General features: G+C 39.6%; 1 protein-coding gene across 1 annotated transcript in view; it reads right to left on the reverse strand.

Annotated features, from left to right (window-relative positions):
• The window catches only part of GPC3 (glypican 3), a 480,497-nt gene that overhangs the window by 160,528 nt on the left and 298,786 nt on the right, over positions 1–21,183 (reverse strand). The window contains exon 4 of the mRNA XM_019661231.1: positions 4,088–4,221. Within this exon, the coding sequence (XP_019516776.1) occupies positions 4,088–4,221 (134 nt within the window). The remainder of the gene's footprint in view (positions 1–4,087; positions 4,222–21,183) is intronic.

The raw sequence follows: 21,183 nt of genomic DNA on the forward strand, positions 1-21,183 counted from the left end.
AAGCTGCCTAGTCAAACCAGAGCAGCAGTCTGAGAGGGAGTAGGAGTCAGCATTGATTTTGGACCAGGGAGCTGAGATCAGCTTTTGTTCTTTTCTTTCTAGGTCATTTACTAGTGTCACCTAATCCATTGGCCCTATAGACCAAGTCAGAGGGGAAGGGGAAAGATGGAATACATAGATGTCATTTCACGAGGGTGGAGGGACTGTGTGACTTTCTCGCAGGTTAGCAGTTGAGCCAGAAGCTTGGTATATAGATGCAGGATGGACTATTCAACTATAGATTTTAGGTATGGAAAAGGGAAAGCTATTGCTCATATATTCTACCAAGCTTTATGGGGGGTACGCAAATGACAAGGTAAACAGTATCATAAGTGGTGAAAGACATGTTCAAGAGGACAAAGGAGGGAATGGCTGATATCTGAGATGTGCTGAAAATATTAGCGCTGAAACAGGCTATGAAAATCTTTTCTTCTATTCTGATTGTACTATTTATGCATCGTGTCCTACCCTTACTGTTTTAAATCTGATGACAGTTATTTTCAATATTTATAGGACACTGAGTCCCAAACATAGGCCACTAGTTGAGTATCAAATCACCTTTAAATTGAACTAAGCTATTTTGAAGATTAGTTGTGTGTTGCAAACTACCCAGTTGGGGGCAGACAAAACAAACAGATGACTTCTGAATGCTATCAAAGGAATCCTTCATTTCTTCGTGTGTTGTTATTTTAATAAGGCAATAGGGTTTTCAACTCATAATCAGATTCAAACAGCTTGCGCACAACCTCCAAAGACTGAATGCTACAATAAGGTTCCTTTCCAATTATCATATTTGTAACCACAGAGGGTGGCGCTTGGGCATGGTTGTGAGGAGGTGCTGGAAACATATACATTTTTCTAGATGGTGTGAAATGCTGTGCAGGACATACTGAGAAATTTACAGATGTACTAACACTCTGCTAAAACAATGCCGCCTAATAACATCAGATTCCAGGGGACAGTGCATCTTAATCCCCAATTCTCTCCTCTCACTAAGAGGGTTTGCAATGCCTAGCAGAGGGAGTTAAATGAAATCAGACACTCTCCTGCTGTTTTGTTTTCTTTTTCTGCCAGAGAATTCAGAAAGAATGGCTCCACCTCAGACTCTAATGCTTCATTTTGCGAAAAAGATGAGAAACATCATGGGGCAGGTTCATGTTCCCAACATCCAAAGGAGCCCTGCCTGACTATCACTTACTCAAGTCTACAGGCTTTGGAATTTTTCTTACTATCCTTTCTTTTCTTTGGGTGTTAGCAACAAGCTCAAAAAAATTTATCTAAACAAAGTGCCAAATCTGGGTGCCCAGCCAAGAACCTATTTATCAATTTCTTCTTTCCCTGGAGGTATCAACACCCACAGAGTGAGTCCTCCTTAGTCCCTCCACTGAGCCCAAGATAAAAGCCACGGCAGCAGGGCTTTGATGAACCTCCTGCTTACTCACAAATGTGGCCAGGTTGCCAAGGTAATCGCAAAATGAGCCGGGTTTGGTGTTTACTTTGAAAAAGCTCTGCATGTGATTCTGTTACCAATTCAGAAACCACCTCCTCCATGAAGCCTTCACCATAACTGTGGGCAGAGAGGTTCTCTCTTTCCTGGTAGGCTATGTCTATCGAATCTGGGAATTCTTTTGCACTTACAAAACTGTTGTGGAATTATTTGTGTTTAAGTCCTTTCCACATTAGACTGATTTGGAGAGCAGAGATTTTGTCTTAATTTTCAGTGCCCACTATATATTCTGGCACGTGATAGGTGTTTCCTAAATTTCTGCTGAGTTGAACACAGCAATACATATTATATAATATAACATAAATATAAATATATATTTATAAGTATATTATGCCTATAATTTATATTTTATTTTTATATTATTTATACATAATTAATACAATATTATATAATTTATTCACTTCAGTCCAATATGCAAGGGGTTTCTACCAGTTAAAGATCAATGACAGGTTAATTCCTCAGGTGGTTTGGGCGAAGAGTGAAAGCAATGGTGAACAATGGACAGAGGACAGGCGAGTGCTAAAGACAGCCTAGAGAAATCGCCTAATTTTGTTTTCCCAGAAAGACAAAACCTTCCCAAAGGACCCCCATGCTCTAAGGAAATGGTTCTCAAATATTTTGGTGCCGGGACCCTGTAGTGGTTTTTAAAGATGTCCACAAATTATTTGAGACTCCTTCCTTCAAGAGGTGGAACTTCGTTTCCCTGCCCCTTGAACGTGGACTAGAATTCGTGAGTCGCTTCTAACAAATTGAACATGTCAGAATTGAAAATATGTCACTTCTGAGACTAGGTCATAAAAGACATCACAGCTTTCTCCCTGCTCTCTTCCACGGATCACTTATTCTGGGGAAGCCAGTGGCCATGTCACGTGGATACTCATGAGGTCCCAGTGGTGAGGAACCGAGGCCTCCTTCCAACAACCAGCACTAACTTGCTAAATGTGTAAGGGAGCCATCTTGGAAGTGAATCCTCCAGCCTGAGATAACTGCCAGCCCCAGGGAACATCTTGACTGACATTTCTTTAGAGACTGAGAACCACGCAGCTAGGCTGCTCCCAAATTCCTGACAGAAACTGTGAGATAATAAATGTTGTTGTAAATTACTGTTTTGGGCTAATTTGTTATATAGCACTACATAATACAACCCCTTAACACTCTTAAAAATTGCTTAGGATCCCCAAAAGCTTCTGTTTATGTGATATATGTCTATTGATATTTACTGCTTTAGAAATTAAAATTCAGAAAAAATTATTATTAATTTAAACCTAACAATAATGAGCCATCATATGTTAACATAAATAACATTTCTATGAAAAAAGTGGTATATTTTTGCATTTTTACAAAATATCTTTATTGCCTGGCTTGATAGGAGACAGCTAAATTCTCCCAATGGCTTCTGCATTTAATCTGTTGCAATATCTTATTTTGGTGGAAGTATATAAACAGAAGCCTGTTTCACACAGATATGTAGTTAGCAAAGGGAGGATCTCATAGACTTCCTGAAATGGTCTCTGGGACTCCCTGGGTTCTCGAATCACACTTTAAAACTGCTGCTACAGGGAAACTAGGAATCCGTTAGCTTGGAAGTCAACAAAAGAGAAGAAAATAAGCCTTCTGATAGACTTCTTTGCAGGGCTACCGCTCAAGCAGCCTTACTGCCTCCTCTCACTCTAAACTGTATCATATATGACTAGGAATTACCATTTCAAAACCTCCTGTAGTAAATGGATGTGAATGGAACAATTTAGCCCAAATCTGAGATGCTACTTATTTCATCTCTTAATTTTCCATTTACAGGCCAATGTCTCCTAATACCCTCAAAGTTATCAGGATGCAGAACTCACGCCTAGGTATTCTTGAGCCCGTGGCAGAAATGGCTACATCTGCAGTGCTTTTAGGGAAGGCAATTCTCCTAGATTTGTATTGGGCTTCCCATCAAATTTCTACCCCTTATTTGTAACCATGAAACTAGAATACCGAAGGAGGGAATCTAGATGGGGTAGGAGGAGTGAAGAGAATAAGAAACAAACTTTAACTTAGTCCCTTGACTGTTACTTTAAGAAATATGAATGAAATCCTTAATTTTATCATTCTTAAAAGAGTGTGTAGAATGTGCAGTGTGTGTGTATACACATGAGTGTGTCTTGCCAGTTTCTCTCTGGTGAACTCAACCCTGAGTCACTGTTAATAATGGAAAAAGTCACCAACCAAGCCATGAAATTGTGAGACCAGATCATAAGCAAACAATGCTTTGTTTTATCAATAAAGAGCTTGAATAGAAAAATCCATTCCACCCTGTGTTGCTGTACTGAATATTTACATATGGTAAATTTGCATTTAAATATGGCTTGGATATAACACAATATCTTTTTTCTTTAACACTGACAGATGATAGAATTTAATTAACCAAACACTCCACTCAGAAGGACTAAATAACATGTACTTAAGAAGCTTCACTCCAATGGTTTTTGACCTTAAAACACAATTGCTAATTGTATGCTGAAATAGAGGGGAGAAAAAACACACCAAAAAACCTCTCACCTTCTTCGGCTGGATAAGGTTTCTTCATGTTCTACATGAGCAACTTTTAATACCTTCTTGTCAATAAACAGATCTTCAGGATAATAAGCAGATCTATATTGGCGTTGTTGAGAATGGGCACATAACTTGCCAATCTGAAAAAAAAAAAACGCAGTATAATTATATGATACTTTCACAGATATGACAGAAACAAATTCTGAAACACACTTCAATTTCTTCCCCAATTTCTTTTTAAAGAGCAGAACGAAGCTATTACTGGAGTCAAAGAAGGTGATATGCTTTTAAGGGAAAGAGCCATCTGTGCAAAAAAAGGCTGAAGATTGGGGGCGGGGGGCGCACACTGAGCTTAGCCTATTCAGAGATTTTCATAAGATGAAAAATGCTTTCTACTTCCTATAGTGAAGTGCACATTTGAGAGGACCCTCTACATAGAACTCATGCCATCGATACCTTTTAATGGCACTTGGTATTTTATTTATACGTATGAAGAATGGGCACTGCAAAGTTTAGGAAGAACTAGTGCAGAAGATGAGGGGGTGTGTGAGAGATGTGTAGAGTAGTCTGTTAATAGAAGAGCAGCCTCTCATGCGCAGAGTGCTCCTGATTCTTATGAGCATTTTGTTATAAGATCCAAGCTAGGGTATTCTGAAAAATGTCAGTGGAGTGGCCCATCTGGCTTTCCTAAAAATGCCCAAGGGAAGGAAGAAGAGAAGCCAATCAATCAATAGCCAGTGTCATCAGCTATGAATTACATGTCATTGAATAAGCCCAGGACTGACAGTATTAAAGAATATGGGCGCCCAAGTCAGCCTACCTTCTTTCCTCCCTTGCTCTTTCCCTCCTCCCCTCCCTCCCTCTCTCCATTTATTCATTCACTCATTCATTCATTCATTCAAAAATATCTATTGAATGCTTCCCTCTAAAGCTTAGCTCTTTTATACTCATATAGCAGTGATAAAAAGAAATGGCATCAGCTTTCTCATCTCAATGCTAAATGATATGGTTAAATTATTTGTAGATTTTGTATATTTGTCAGTTTCAGACAGAAGCCTAAATGAGCTTTTATATAAAGAAGTATAAATATTAACATATGTCTCCCTTGTGCCAGATACTATGCTAAATGTTATCACCCCAATTTTACAGGTAAGGAAATTGAGGCTCAAGGAGGTTAACTGACTTTACCTAAAGCAAATGGGCAGTGGATTCACTGTTTGACTTTGAACCCATTTGTCTGACTTCAAAGCTTAGTCAATTATCACCTCACTAGAAGACAATGCTTGATTTCCAGTTGCTTACATTCTACATTTTGGGGGAAAAAAAGAAAGATAATTCCCAGTCTTCAAAAACATAGCCAGCATAGCCCAGGTAAATATATAGATTGTACACTTCAAGAAAAATATTAGAAATACCTTGTCAAGACAGAGGTTATATCTTTGTTTTTTTTTGTTTTTTTTTGTTTTTAAAGATTTTTATTGGGGAATTGGGGGGATGGGAACAGTGCTGGGGAATTGGGGGAAGGGGAACAGACAAGTTGCTGTCGTTTTGTTCTTCAGTCTAGTTGTGGAGGACGTTGCTTCACTGGCCCAAGTTGGCACCATCATTGCGCTCTTCCCAGGCGAGGCAGATCAGTCGCCGGCTTCTGGACGGCCGCTCACTGCGGCTGCTGGCCGCTCACGCTGGCTGCTGGCTACAGACGGTAGCCCATGGCAACCCACTGCCACAGGGGCTGCAGCCCACCCATCACTGGTGACTCAGGGCAGCCCAGCTCCAGGTTGAGCTGTTGTTCAGCATCTTAGCTGCAGAGGGCAGTGTCACCGGCCCTCATATGTGGGATCCGAACCGGGGCCCTCTGGCATCCCAAGCGAGTTCTTAACCATCGCGCCACTCGGCCGGCCCAGAGGTTATATCTTTGTCACTTCTGTACTTCCATAGAATTCAGATTGGATTTTGTACACTGTTCGGCACTCAATAAAGGCAAATTAATTGAAGTGAATTGAAGGAAACTCTTCGTATCAGGTATGGAAATGCCATTCTACTGATAGGCAATCCTAGCTTCTGGATTTCTCAAGATGATCCCGATAACATTTACTAAGTTATGCATCTCTTTATAAAGGCATTTAGTTTGTATAACTTTGGAAAGTTTACCACATGTAAATAAACTCTTGAATTAGAAAAAATCTAGAATCAGTAGTAGCACAACCTTCATTTATGAAAGAATGCACCTAGAATCTAATATTCAGGCTAGCTATTCTCAATAGTTTATCTTAATGGGAATGAAACAAAAGTTGCAGACACTTTAAACTACAGTTGACCCTAGCACAACACAGGTTTGAACTACACGGCATCACCTACATGTGGATTCTTTTTTCAATAAATACACATAGTACTGTAAATGTATTTTCTCTTCCTCATGATTTTTTTTAATTTAATTTAATTTTTTTTAAATTGGGGAATTGGGAGGGGGGAACAGTGTTGGGGAATTGGGGAGGGGGACCAGACAAGTTGTTGTTCTTTAATCTTAGTTGTGGAGGGCGCCAGTCGCCATCTGGCTGCCCATCAGCAGCTCGTGGCCCCTAAGCTCAAGGTGCTGTGTTACAATCTTAGTTGCGGGTGGGTATAGCCACCATGCCATGCGGGAGTCGAACCAGCAGCCTTGTTATTAAGAGCGCATGTTCTATCCATTGAGCCATCCAGGCGGCAGTTCAGATCAAGGTGCCGTGTTCAGTCTTAGTTGCGGGCGGGGGTAGCCCACCATCGAACAGGCAGTCTTGTTGTTAGCAGCACGTGCTCTCACCAGCTGAGCCAATCTGCCACCTGTTGGCAGCTCAGCGGCAGCTCAGCTTGGGTGCAGCATCGCTGGCCCATGTGAGAATCGAACTGGTGGCCCTGTTGCTCAGAGCTCACGCTCTTAAGCTAACTATTAATCAACTGAGCCACTTGGTTGGCCACTCCTTATGATTTTCTTTTTTCTTTTTTTTAAAGATTTTTTTTACTGGGGAATTGGGGGAATGGGAACAGTGCTGGGGAATTGGGGGAAGGGTAACAGAGAAGTTGCTGTCGTTTTGTTCTTCAGTCTAGTTGTGGAGGACATTGCTTCACTGGCCCAAGTTGGAACCATCATTGCGCACTTCCCGGGTGAGGCAGATCAGTCGCCGGCTTCTGGATAGCCGCTCACTGCAGCTGCTGGCCGCTCACGCTGGCTGCTGGCTACACACGGTAGCCCATGGCAACCCACTGCCGCAGGGGCTGCAGCCTACACCGTCGCCGGTGACTCACTGCAGCCCAGCTCCAGGTTGAGCTGTTGTTCAGCATCTTAGCTGTAGAGGGCAGTGTCACTGGCCCTCATATGTGGGATCTGAACCGGGGCACTCTGGCGTCCCAAGCCAGTTCTTAACCAATGGGCCATTTGGCCGGCCATCCTTATGATTTTCTTAATGACATTTTCTTTTCTCTAGCTTACTTTATTGTAAGAATAAAGTAAAAATATATATAGTACACAAACTATGGGTTAATCAACCGTTTATGTTATTGGTAAGGCTTCCAGCCAACAGCAGGCTATTAGTACTTTAGTTTTTGGGGAATCAAAAGTTATACGCAGATTTTCAACTGCATGGGGGCGGTGGGTGTGTGTCAGTGCCCCAATCCCCGCATTGTTCAAGGGTCAACTGTGTATTCTATTTGGCTTTGGAATATATTATACTGATTTTTCAGGTGTGCTTATGTAATGCTATTTGACTTGGGCTAATATTAACTTCAGCTGAAGAATCTGCATTCTCTGAATTTGCTTTAGGCTAGGAGCCTGCCTAGCTGGACTAAGGAGTTAAGTTTCAATCACTTCCAAGGCACATAATGCAGATTCAAGTAACTTCGGGCAGTCTGTGCATCATAAAATTATGTTCATAGACATATACGTGCTTACTTTGTTAAACTGCAGGGGAATGTTCATGGAACAAAACCTTGATTTTCATTCCCTAAATATCTATCTACTTATTACTCCATGAACATACATCAACGTGAGAGTCTATTCCACCAGGATCAAAGTGTTTTAGTCAGCACATTCAGGAGCAGAGAGAGGACACATTCTCTTGACCAACACCTGGTCCAAATCCAGCTCCGAACTCAGAATCTTTCACACATCTTTCACAGGAACTTCTGGACTTGCAACCCACAGCTGCGCCATCTCCCTTCCCATTGAAAGTCTGCCCTTTGGATCAGTGAACACTCATTGGGCCACAGCAAGACTTTCAGATTTTTAATCCCTCCCAACATACTGGAAAGGGGTGCAGCTGAGGCAAAAGTAGGAAGGTTAAGAACAAATGAGAATGTAGACTGTCTTCAGTCTGATCTTTCTTCCCAAACTACCCAATGTGCCATTAGGAAACAGACTTCCCAAGACTCTGTGTGGGGTGAGGGGCAAACAACGGTGTCCTGTCCCCACCTCCACTCCCCCATCTGAAATCTGCTACATCTGATCAGATTCCTTCCACAAATCTACCATGAAGCAAATTCCTGTCATATGCAAAGCATTTGTCAAATGTAGACTCCTATTTGGGCCCTTCTCTCCACATCTTTCACCTCCTCCACCCTGTGTGAACGTTAGGTAAATAGGATGCGCTTATTTTGAGAAATGGGCATAAAAATGTAATGTATGAAGAGATGCAGTATTCACATAAAGAGGTCCTTTCAGCTTCATACCTGGGGAAGTTCAGGCTGTGCTTGGAAACCTGGGCCTTATTCTATAGCTGCCCTTGGAAAAGAAGCCAAACTCCCCAGTGACATTTTAGAAGGCAGTATCCTGCCCAGGATTTTCAGGCTCTTAAATAAAAAGTGCAATCCAATTTCCTTTCACTGACGAATGTACCTAGTCAAGGATGCTGCTACCTTTAAATTTAGTTAGTGGAAGTGAATTTATTGGACAGGTGAGTGTCTCTATCAACAGACCTGGAATATAAAACCTGTTCCTTTTCCATGAACTCTGATTTCTAATGGCTCCTTTATATGTGTGCCAGAACCTGTGGTAAGGAAAGAAATAGTGCTGTGCAGTGTTATAAGACTTGAAACATAAGAAGGCAGGGCCTCTGACCATATACAGGCCAGCAGGTCATTGTAGTAACCTTAGCACCATTCTTTTCTAACCAGGCTCTAGAAGCACTGGCTTTGCACATACATGAGGAGAATAAACTGCTAGGGCCCAGCAAGGTATAGTGAAGAGCACAATAGACTGAACATCAAGAGACGCGGCCCACAACCCCACTTCTACCTCTCACCCACACGGGACTTTGTTTTGACCTGGTCCCACAGCTTCACGCCACCTGTAACTGTAGTCTAATACAAAAGAGGAGAATGCGATATTTGAAGTGCCATATTTTATTCTGGGCTCCTTTGAACAAAAGCCAAAAATTACTTTACAAGTAGAATACGTTACCAAAGATTTTGAAACCATGCAAAACATTTGATCTGATGCAATTCACATATGCACCCCATAATTGACATGTCAAGATATGCAGATACTCCATTGATTAAAATTCAACCGTATTCTTTCTCAGCCCCCCATTTGCTGTTGGTTCTGGGAACTCTCAAGCGACAAAAACTCAGACTTGATCTTGCCATCTGCATGGCTGAGCAGAGAAAGAGAGTCTACAGTATACTCTAAGCTCCTCAACGATACCAATACTTCACATTTGTAACACAATACCTTACTCCAGCCTTTTGCTTCACAAGTACCTTCTACATCCATTCTCCATTATCTCCAGTGAGTCCTACAACAACCCTCTGAGGCATACAGAGCAGGTATTATTATTAGTTTTTTTAATTAGGGAATTGGGGAAGGGGAACAGTGTTTGGGAATTGGGGAAGGGGAACAGCCAAGTTGTGGTCCTTCAGTCTTAGTTGTGAAGGGCGCAGCTAGCTCAGCTCCAAGTCTAGTCGCCATCCGGCCACCTGTTGGCAGCTCACGGTCGCTCAGCTAATGGTGCTGTATTCAATGTTAGTTGTGGGTGGGCATAGCCCACCATCCCAGGCAGGAGTCGAACCAGCCAGCAACCTTGTTAGGAGCACATGCTCTCACCAGCTGAGCCATCCTGCCACCTGTTGGCAGCTTAATGGCAGCTCAGCTTGGGCGCAGCTCACTGGCCCATGTGGGAATTGAACCTGCCACCCTGTTGCTCAGACCTCACGCTCTTAACCAACTGAGCCACTTGACCGGCCCCAGAACAGATATTATTAACCCCAATTTGCAGATCAGGAAACTGAGGCTCACAAAGGTTAGGAACTTATGCGAAGCCACAGTGCTAATAAACGGCAGACCTGGGACTTGAATCCATATCTGTCTGACTCCAATACCTGTCTTTTTGTTTTCAATTTTTCTCCCTATGCTGGATTTCTGTCAGAGGAGAGACTCTGGGGCTTCCCAGTATTGGGTGTGGCCAAGCTCTATAGTCCTGTGGACATCCCATCCATAATTGGAGAAGAGGAATCATTAGGCAGACTTCAGAAACATATTTCAAAGAAGGAATAGTTAGTAAAAATAAACAGAAAACCCACATCCAATTTTAACCTAAGTTTCAGGCAGTGTTTCTATTAGAGTGATTTAAATGTAGCCTGCCAGTTAAAAGTCAATAAACCATACTAAAGCATTGGATGTCAAGTTCTGTGGAAGAGGTGGCTGGTTCCCAAAGTAGGTTCGGCTTGCTGCCTGCAGGATGTCCCAGGACCATGCTTCCTGAAGTCAGATTCTTGCATTGGTTACAAAGTCTGTCATGCCTACAGTTTAACCCAGGTCTAGTCTGATATCGGGACCAAGTATATTTGTTATAGTTCCCCCCAAATGGAGATTCCAGGTTAATCCTCTGGCTACAAAAATGCAACAGGTCTAAGCCTATAGTTGTTATAGCCCAAAAGATTTGAAAACGGGGATGGGAGGTGGGGGCTACTGCATTAAAATGTACCTCTGACTCTCTCCCAACACTTAACTAGTCCTAACAGATTTATTTTGCTCTTGATTTTAAAATCATATGAATGAAAGGCTTTACACTTTCGTTCTCAAGAAATATATAAAAGGTGTGTGTGTGTGTTTTAACTTACATGGTCCATAATAGAAAAAGGAGAAGGTGGATGGAGGGGAGAAACAGAAGCAACAAGGGAAAAGTTCCCATTAGTGAGTCTGTGGGTCTGTGGGAGAGGGAAGATGGCAGCTATCCCACTGAATCATACTCAGCAATCAGCACAACTCCTTTTCTCTTAAGAGCTGCACCTGCAACCACCAAGAGGACCTCTGGAGGGCCTTTTCTTATATTTACTTATATTGATAGAATATCTTTTCTGCTGGAATCCAGCTGATTATTGTGGTTCCAAGGCGCTCTTTTCTGAGAACTGCTGCTCAATAACGGATATAAATTTAGTCTTTGATCATCGATAGATTCATCAAAACCCTGAAAAGTTAAAAATTAAACTTTATCTATGGTTATACAATTTAAATATCAATTCTGACCCTGTGGTCCACTCTGGAGGAATACAGCCTGTGGTGTTTGTTTTAGGGTACCTTGGGGCTGGGAGTGTGGTGGAATGGGGTGCGATGGGAATTCCATAAGCTTCCAGTTAAAACGAATAATGAACTTCAGTTCATTCTGTTGAATTGTCTGTTATACTGTTGTTCAATTTCATTTAACTAAATCTTAAAAGTTTTAAAACAAAATATATACTGAAATTATGTGATCTACAACATAAACTTTTTAATAGTAGTAACCATGCCCATTTAACAATTCTACAGGTATAATAAAAATGTTAATATATGTTAATGTTTAGTCTGTGGTTAATGTTTTGTCTTGTTAATTTCCCCAGGGCTTTTATTACTGATTTAAATCTGCAGCACTACTCAACTGATTGCATTGCTTCCACAAACTGCATGGAAGTAGCTCAAATGAATACTGATTAACATAAATGAACAAACATTTGGCTGGGAAAACCATTATTATATGCTTGTAATCATTACATACATTTTCTTACAATGAGATGGGCATAGCAGGCATTTTCCACTTATTTTTCCTACAGAAAATATGCATATGAGCATTCAATTAATTTATAACCTTGTACTTCAGGAAGCACATCATTATTAATTAACTATTGATTGATCTGAATATAGGGCACAAAGGATAATGAACAGATCTGGTGACAATGTAAGCATTCCCCCCCTCACCACCACCACCACAGACCTTTTGCTGTGACTCATCAATTGCTTGATCATTAAAATGAAGGTTCACTAGTAATCTGTAATGTATTATGAATCAAGCTATTTTAAGAAATCATGTGCCATTGTTTAAACATTCCATTCAAGTCAACTCTTTAAATAAATTGCAATCCAAAAAAAGGAACTAATGCCTTGCAGATTGGTCCACTGTTAAGTTGAATTACAGCGCTATAATACAGTGAAAAGAGCAAACAATTTGGAGTCAGGAGACTTGGATTTTAGTCCCAGCGCATCCTCTTACCACGTTAGTAACTCTAGAGAAGTCATTTAATTTCCTTCAAACTTAGCTTTCTCATCTGCAAAATGGAGATAATAACAATGCCTACCTTACCTGAAAGTAGTGAGAGGATCAAATAAAATAATGGATGGAAGTGTAATGTCTGACTCATTCATTCCATAAGTGAGGGTTGCTTCGTTCTGCAGACCACTTTGTGTGTTACAATCCTGGCTCAGCTTGGCAGGTCCATAGCTAGCTCTAAGTAGTATGTGGAAGAGTTCTTTCACTGGAGACTTTTGAAAGCAGGGAACTACATTGAGTTTGCCCCCGTTGTTTGTGCATCACACAGCCTGATCTGTTTTGCTCTGGGATACTTGGAATATCCTCTTTTATTCTTCAGGTCCCCAATTACTGATAGGTGGTACATGATTTTTGCTGGTTACCCTGTCTCTTTAACCTGCATCCTTGTTTTTGTGGGAATGAATACTATGGGGATGGGAGACAGGTTTTAAATATCCTTTAGTAGAAGAGACTTGTGTTTTACTAATTTATATCTGCTACAGATGGATTCTGAGTTGAAAATGGAATCCTGCATGTGTGCATAACACTTCTTATTCAATACCAATCCCTTCCCAGCACCAGGAGCCCAGAGCAGTATTGCTTAATCACATAATGACCAGTATTGTGGGTGTTAAAAAAGAACCTCATATTCTAAGGAACTGAATGGATGGGAGAGGTGGATGGAGATAATCTCAGAGACACAGAGGAAGAACTGAGGGTTGTTAGTTGGGAGGGGGTGAGGATGAAGGAGAAGGGGAAGGGATGAGACAATACAATATGGTAAATGCAATATGGCCTCAGAAATAGGAAAAGACAGTCTGAGGAATATAATCAGTAATGTTGTAAATATTTCTTAGGGGGCCAGATGGACTCATGTCCTGTTGGGGAGACCACTTCATAGTCGGTGAAGAGGCCTGACCACCGCACTGTATTTCTGAAAATGATGTTGAATAAGATTGTATGTCAACTATAATTATATATACATTTAGTCTCGGGACATGGAATAGAGAGGGGGATTGGAATCAATGGAATTGTAATAGATAAGCATGATATCGGGGGTGGGAGGGCAAACATGGGGGGAGGGGGTTGTTACTTTGTGAGGGTGAAAAGGATAACTATTGCATTGTTCTGTACACCTGAAACTAACAATAAAAAAAAATTTTTTTAAAAGAATGGGAAATTTGAATAAAGTAAAGTGGAGCTTTCAAAAAAAAAAAAAACCTCATGCAGTCAATAAACTCAATACTGAATTCAAATACTACTCCTCTAAATGTACTCATCTGCTTGTGTCCCCTGTCACAGTGAAAAGGAATCTCCACCTATTCAGTTGCTCAAGGCAGAAGAAACCAAGGCATTTCTGGTGATTTCTCCCTCTCCCTGACTCCCCTGTGTCCATCCACTAAGTCCTTTTTTTCCTCTCATAAATAACTTCTAAACTTGTGCACTTCTCTCCATCCTCCAGTCTAGGAATTCATTAACTGTCGCTTAGAGCAGTGCTTCTGGAACTTTAATGTGTATACAAACCACCCGTGAATCTTATTCATGTAGATTCATATACAATAGGACTGGGGTGAGGCTTGAGATGAGTAGCAAGGCCCTAGTGTAGTGGATCTCAAAGTGTGGCCCCAAAACGATTAGCATATGCATCACTTGTGAACTTTTTACAAATGCAAACTTTAAGGCCTGACCTTAGACTTACTAAATCAGAAACTCTGGGAGTAGGGTCTGACCATCTGTTTTAATAAGCCCTCCATGGGATTCTGAATGCACGCTCAAGTTGAAACACGCCACATAGACCATTCCAATATCCTCATAATTGGCCTCCCAAGCTCCAATTTTGACTTCCTCTGATTCATTCCCTACAAGAGCAGTTCTCTGAGACCCTCTCAGGAGGTCCAAGAGGTCAAACCTATTTTCATAATAATATTAAGACTTTATTTGCCCTCTTCACTCTTATTCCCTCACAAATATATAGAGAAAAATTTCAGAGGCTACATAATGGGTAATGACATCTCTGCTCTGAAATGTGTTTATGTATTGTAAATTTTATAAGATAGCATGTTTAGGGTACAAATATATACATTTTTCAGAGGTTAAATTTTTCTCTTACTGGCTACTTAGGTCATGCTTACTATAATCTTTATAACTGCATTATCATTTAATTGTCATTTTTAAATTTAGAAGTTTTGTGTCTATGTGAATACATCAGAAATGCACATTGTAGCCTTATTTGCAACAATATTTAAACATATTTTTGAAAAATCTAAGTTTTAAAATTAACTATAGCTTTTATTATTATAGATTTTATATTTTATTATACAATACAATGAAAACAATTTATAACATATTTTTCTGATATTTAAGGATGGAAGGTTGGCTTCAAAAATGGAGATTATAAGACTCACTTGCTCGACCCATAGCTGCAATGTCTACGTCTGAAAATGCTAAAAAGATGTGAAACTGACTTTTATCAGAGTTTTCTGACTCATAGAAAGGAGAGACCTTTAATTTACTACACAGTAAATTAAAACTGTAATTAAGAAACAAAGATATGACAGAAGCGCTCATTCTTTTGGCCTTATAGACACTAATAACTATCTTACTGTGTTTGAGGTAACAGAACATTTTAGAATAGTATAGTGTGAGCTAAGTTGTAGAGTCATCTTGAAATCAATCATTCATCACTTAAGGAAAAAGGAATTTAAAATATTTAGAAGTAGATGTTACAAGCTTTTTAAAAGTCAAAATTGGTTGTTACAGTTTTTCAGAATAGAAATGGGAAAGACACCGAAACATAGTGTAAACTATTGTATTACAGTAGCTGGAGAAGTACACACCATCGTGGAGAAACTTGGTAAACACTGTAGAGCTGACATTGCTGAATGCCAACAGGATGAAGAGTCTGTAGAGGAAATCGTGCCACCTTCCAATGAAAGAGATTAACTGACTGAATTAAAGATTTAGCTGCAAACATAACGATTAAGTTAATATCTCAACAGAGTTGTGGTTTTGCCTTTCAAATGGACAACTCTACAGCAGACATAAGCTGGACTTGCTGTTTTGCTTGTATTTATCCATATCAACACCAACTAACCACTGAAGAATACAAAAGTAGTGCTGAAATATTCAAATTATTGAATAATGTTTTTGAAATTCATGGTTTATCCTCAAACAAATGTGAGGACATTTACACCGATGGTGCGAAAGGTATGACAGGTAAAAGTGCTGGCACCTTAGCATGTGTCAGGGTAATGGCACCAAACTCTAATAGTAGTCACTGTATTTTTCAGTGTTAAGCACTCCTAGTTGTTTTTTTAAAGCCAGTTTCACTTAAAAATGTACCTGAAGCAGTAAAAAGTAATTTTAGTAAATCTTGACCCTTGACTACATGTCTTTTTGATATTATGTGTGGTGAAATTAATATTATGTGCATAAAGTTCTTCTGCTACATACTGAAGTATGATGGTCATCTAGAGGAAAACTCTATGTGTGGTTGAGTTATGAGATGAACTAGACCCTTTTTTCATGAAATATTATTTTTACTTTAAAGACTGACAAACTAATTTATTAAAACTTGAGTATCTTTCAGGCATTTTCTTGGAAAGGAACAAAGTGAGCCTGTTACTTCAAGGAAAACAATGGACAGCATTTGCAGCCCATGATACAATTTTCACTATCAGCGTTTCCAGTTTTACATGTAAAGAGCTTGGAAGTTGCCACTCCATCATAACAAGTAAGAAGCTAAACAGACTGAAATATCCACTCGTCTTGGAGTTGTAAGAGAAGGGAAGACAGAGGGTAAACCACTGTCACCAAGACTGAAAAGACAGGCAAATATAGGGAGTTGGAGCTCACCAGAGCACAGACTCAGAAGCAGAAAACTGCCTTTGGATCCAGTGCTGGTGCAAGAAAACCAAAACTGTAATCAACAAATTGCTGGAGGCTCAGTTCAGACAATTCTAAGAGTTAAAAATCTGTGGGGGGGGGGGAATCCAGTCATAAGGGGATGCCCACAATATTGTGAAATTTACCTTCAGAAACTTGACTAGATTCCCACAGTAAATATCAGAGAAAAATTACCTCAGGTTTCCAGCATGAGGAGGAGAGAAGCAACCATTTGGAAATACATCAGAGCACTCTGTTCTCAAAAAGGCCTGCCCTTAGGAGAAACTTGTTAACCAAAACCTAGTCTGCTGGGGTATTGTCAGAGAGCCTAATTCACCTGGGGAAGGGAAATACCCAACTTCAGCCAACTCTACATATCCTGTCCCACCTAAGGGAGGGATTAAAAAAAAACAGAAACACTTGTGAAGTTCATGGTCCAGAGGATAGTCTCATAAGACTGAGACCTAATCATAGAACTATAGAATGCATTCCTCCCACTATACTTTACCACCACATTACTAAAGGCCTATTTATCATAGTTACTTTTAACCTGTAGATTATGTCAAGCTATTAAAAAAATTAGAAGGCATACCAAAAGGCAAAAAATACAATTTGAAGAGACAGAGTAGAGCGAGATCAAAACCAGTCATGGCAGGGATGTTGGAATTGTCAGACTGGGAATTTTTTTAAAGTGTGATTTGTTAATAATGTATACAGTAGACAGCATGGAAGAAAAGATTGGCAATGTAAGCAGAGAGGTGGAAATTCTAAGAGAGAACCAAAAAGGAATGCTAAAGAGATAAAAAGAAACCACTAACAGAAATGAAGAATGCCTTTGATAGACTTACTATTGGACTGTCGGAAAAGTCATGATGCATTTTTGCCTCAAAAAACATAGAAAAAATACATCATGACTTTTCTGACAACCCAATAGTACACTGGACACAGTTGAGGAGAGAATCTTTCAGCTAGAGGATATATCAATAGAATCCTCAAAAACTGAAAACCACAGAGAACAATGACAGAAAAAAAAACACAAAAAAATATTCAAGGACTGTGAAACAACTACAAAGGGTGTAACATATGCATAATGGGAATACAAGAAGGAGAAGAAAGGAACAGAAAAAGTATTTAGAACAATAATGACTAAGAATTTTCCCAAATTAAGGTCAGACACCAAACCACAGATCCAGGAAGCTTAGAGAACACCAAGCAGAATAAATGCAAAACAAAAAACAAACAAACAAACAACAACAACAAAAGCCTTACACCTAGGCATACCATCTTCAAATTATAGAAAATCAAAGATAAAGAAAAAATTCTGAAAGAAGCCAGAGGGGCGAAAAAGCACCTTTCCTATAGAGGAACAAAGATAAGAATTATATTTGTTTTCTCTTCAGAAAACATTCAAGCAAGAAGAGAGTTGAGTGAAACATTTAAAGTGTTGAAAGAAAAAAATCACCAACCTAGAATTCTGTACCTTAAGAAGTTATCCTCTGAAAGTGAAGGAGAAATAAAGACTTTCTCAGACAAACAAAAATTAAAGGAATTTGTCACCAGTTGACCTGCCTTGCAAGAAATGTTAGAAGAACTTCTTTAGAGAGATGGCAAATAGTATAGGTCAGAAACTAGGATACACATAAAGAAAGAAAGAGCATCAAATAAGAAAATCAGTGAAGGTAAAATAAAAATTTCTTTTCATAATTTTAATTGATCTAACAGATAAGTTTGTTCAAAATACTAATAGCAATATTGTGTTTGATTATGTATGCTTATGTATATCTTATGCATATATAATTATATATAAACATATATAAGTGAAATGAGTGACAGCAATGATACAAGGGATGGGAGGAAGGAAATTAGATTCTTTTGTTATTATAAGGTATTCACACTACCAGTGAAGTGGTATAGTGTTTTATGAAAGTAGACTTGGATTAGTTGTAAATGTGTATTGCAAACTTTAGGGCAACGACTAAAACAGTTTTTAAAAAGAACTATAACTGATATGCTAAGAAAGGAGAGAGAAACAACGGCTCAACCTGGAGCTGGGCTGCTGTGAGTCGCCGGCGACGGCGTAGGCTGCAGTCCCTGTGGCAGTGGGTTGCCATGGGCTACCGTGTGTAGCCAGCAGCCAGCATGAGCGGCCAGCAGCCGCAGTGAGCGGCCATCCAGAAGCTGGCGACTGATCTGCCTCACCCGGGAAGAGCGCAATGATGGTGCCAACTTGGGCCAGTGAAGCAACATCCTCCACAACTAGACTGAAGAACAAAACGACAGCAACTTGTCTGTCCCCCTTCCCCCAATTCCCCAGCATTGTTCCCATCCCCGCAATTCACCAATAAAAATCTTAAAAAAAAAAAAAAAGAGAGAGAGCAGAATCATATAAAAAGCTAAATTAAAACCACAAAAGGTAGAAAAAGAGTAGAAGACAAAAATATGAACAAGAATAAAAGCAACAAGTAGAAAACACAGTAACTAATATGGAAGATATTAATCCAACTATATAAATAATAAATTTGATTGTCAATGGTCTAAATGTATCAATTAAAAGAGTGGATCAAGGGCCGGACGAGTGTCTCAGTTGGTTAAGAGCTAGCTTAAGAGCATGAGCTCTGAGCAACAGGGCTGCCAGTTCGATTCCCACATGGGCCAGTGACACTGTGCCCGAGCTGAACTGCTGCTAAGCTGTCAACAAGTGTCAGGATGGCTCAGCTGGTGAGAGCACGTGCTCCTAACAACAAGACTGCCTGTTCGATGGTGGGCTACGCCCACCCACAGCTAAGATTGTAACCCAGCACCTTGAGCTTAGAGACCACAAGCTGCCGACTGGAGCCCTCCACAACTAAGATTGAAGAACAACAACTTGGCCGGTCCCCCTCCACAATTCCCCAACAGTGTTCCCCTCCCCCAATTCCCCAATTAAAAAACATATATATATATATATGGAGTGGATCAAAACAAAATTACCTAACTACATGTTGCCTACAAAAACCCACTTTACATATGAAGACAAGGAGAGACTAAAAGTGAATGGATGGAGAGAAAATATACCATACTAACACTAACCAAAAGATAGCAAGATTAGCTATGTTAATTTCAGACAGAACAGACTCCAAATTAAGGAAAGTTATCAAGGATAAAGAAGGGCATTACATGACGATAAAGGGGTCAATTCTCCAAGAATATATAACAATTCTTAACGTGTATGTGCCTAACAAGAGAGCATCAAACCACACAAGGCAAAAACTGACAAAATTGCAAGGAGAAATGGTTGAATACACTATCACAGTTGGAGACTTCAACACCTTTCTCTCAGAAATGGAGAGATCCAGCAGGCAGAAATTCAGTAAGTGGAGCTTAACACCATCAATCCACTGAATATAATTGTCATCTATAGACTACTTCATCCAACAACAGCAGACAACACATTCTTCTCAAGCTCACATGGAACATTCACCAAGATAAACCACATTCTGGGCCACAAACACACCTTAACAAATTTAAAAGAAAAGAAATCATAAAATGTCTGCTCTGAGACCACAATGCAATGAAACTAAAAATCAATAACAGAAAGATAACTGGAAAATCCCCAAATATTTGAAGATTAGACAGCACATTTTAAATAACACATGGGACAAAGAAAACTAAATGAAAAGACAACTTATCAAAATTTGTGGAATGCAGTGAAAGCAGTGCTTAGAGGGAAATGTATAGCATTGAATGCATTTATTAGAAAAGCAGAAAGTTTTAAAATCAATAACCTAGGTTTCTACCTTAAGAAACTATAAAAAGAGCAAATTAAATCTCATGTAAGCAGAAGAAAATAAATAATACAAATTAGAGCAGAATCAATGAAATTGAAAACAGGAAATCAATAGACAAAATCAACAAACTAAATGCTTGTTCTTTGAAAAGATCAATAAAATGGTTAAGCCTGTAGCCAGGAAAAGAAGAAAAGAGAGAGGACACAAACTACTAACATCAGAAATGAAAGGGGATTTACTACAAATCCCATGAAAAATAAAAGGATAATGAAAGAATACTGTGAACAATTCTATGCCCAAATTTGATAACCTAGATGAAATGTAGCAATTCCTTGAAAGACACAATCTGCCAAAACTCACACAAGAAGAAATATACAATCTGAATAGGCCTACATCTATTAAAGAAATTAAATTGATAATTAATATCCTTCCAAAACAGAGAGCAGCAGACCCAGGTGGGTTCATTGGTGAATTCTATCAAACATTTAAGAAAGAAATTATACCCATTCTCTACAGTGTCTTTCAAAGGAAAAGAAATACTTCTTAATTCCTTCTATGAGGCCATCATTACCCTAGCACCAAAACCAAAGACATTATAAGAAAACTAGAGACCAATATCTCTAATGAATATAGATAAAAAGTCCTGAAGAAAATGTCAGTAAATGTTCACTCAAAAAAGTGAATCCTAAAAAGTACAAAAAGAATTATTATACATCACCACCAAGTGGGATTTATCCCAGGTATGCAATGCTGGTTCAACATTCAAAAATTAATTAATGTATCCATCACATCAACAGATCAAAAAATAAACATAAGGGCCGGCCGAGTGGCTCAGTTGGTTAAGAGCTCGCTCAAGAGTTTGAGCTCTGAGCAACAGCGGTTTGAGTCCCAGCCTGAGCTGAGTTGCCGTTGAGCTGCCAAC

The sequence above is a fragment of the Hipposideros armiger genome, unplaced genomic scaffold (assembly GCF_001890085.2).
Source record: "Hipposideros armiger isolate ML-2016 unplaced genomic scaffold, ASM189008v1 scaffold_341, whole genome shotgun sequence".
Taxonomy (NCBI): domain Eukaryota; kingdom Metazoa; phylum Chordata; class Mammalia; order Chiroptera; family Hipposideridae; genus Hipposideros; species Hipposideros armiger.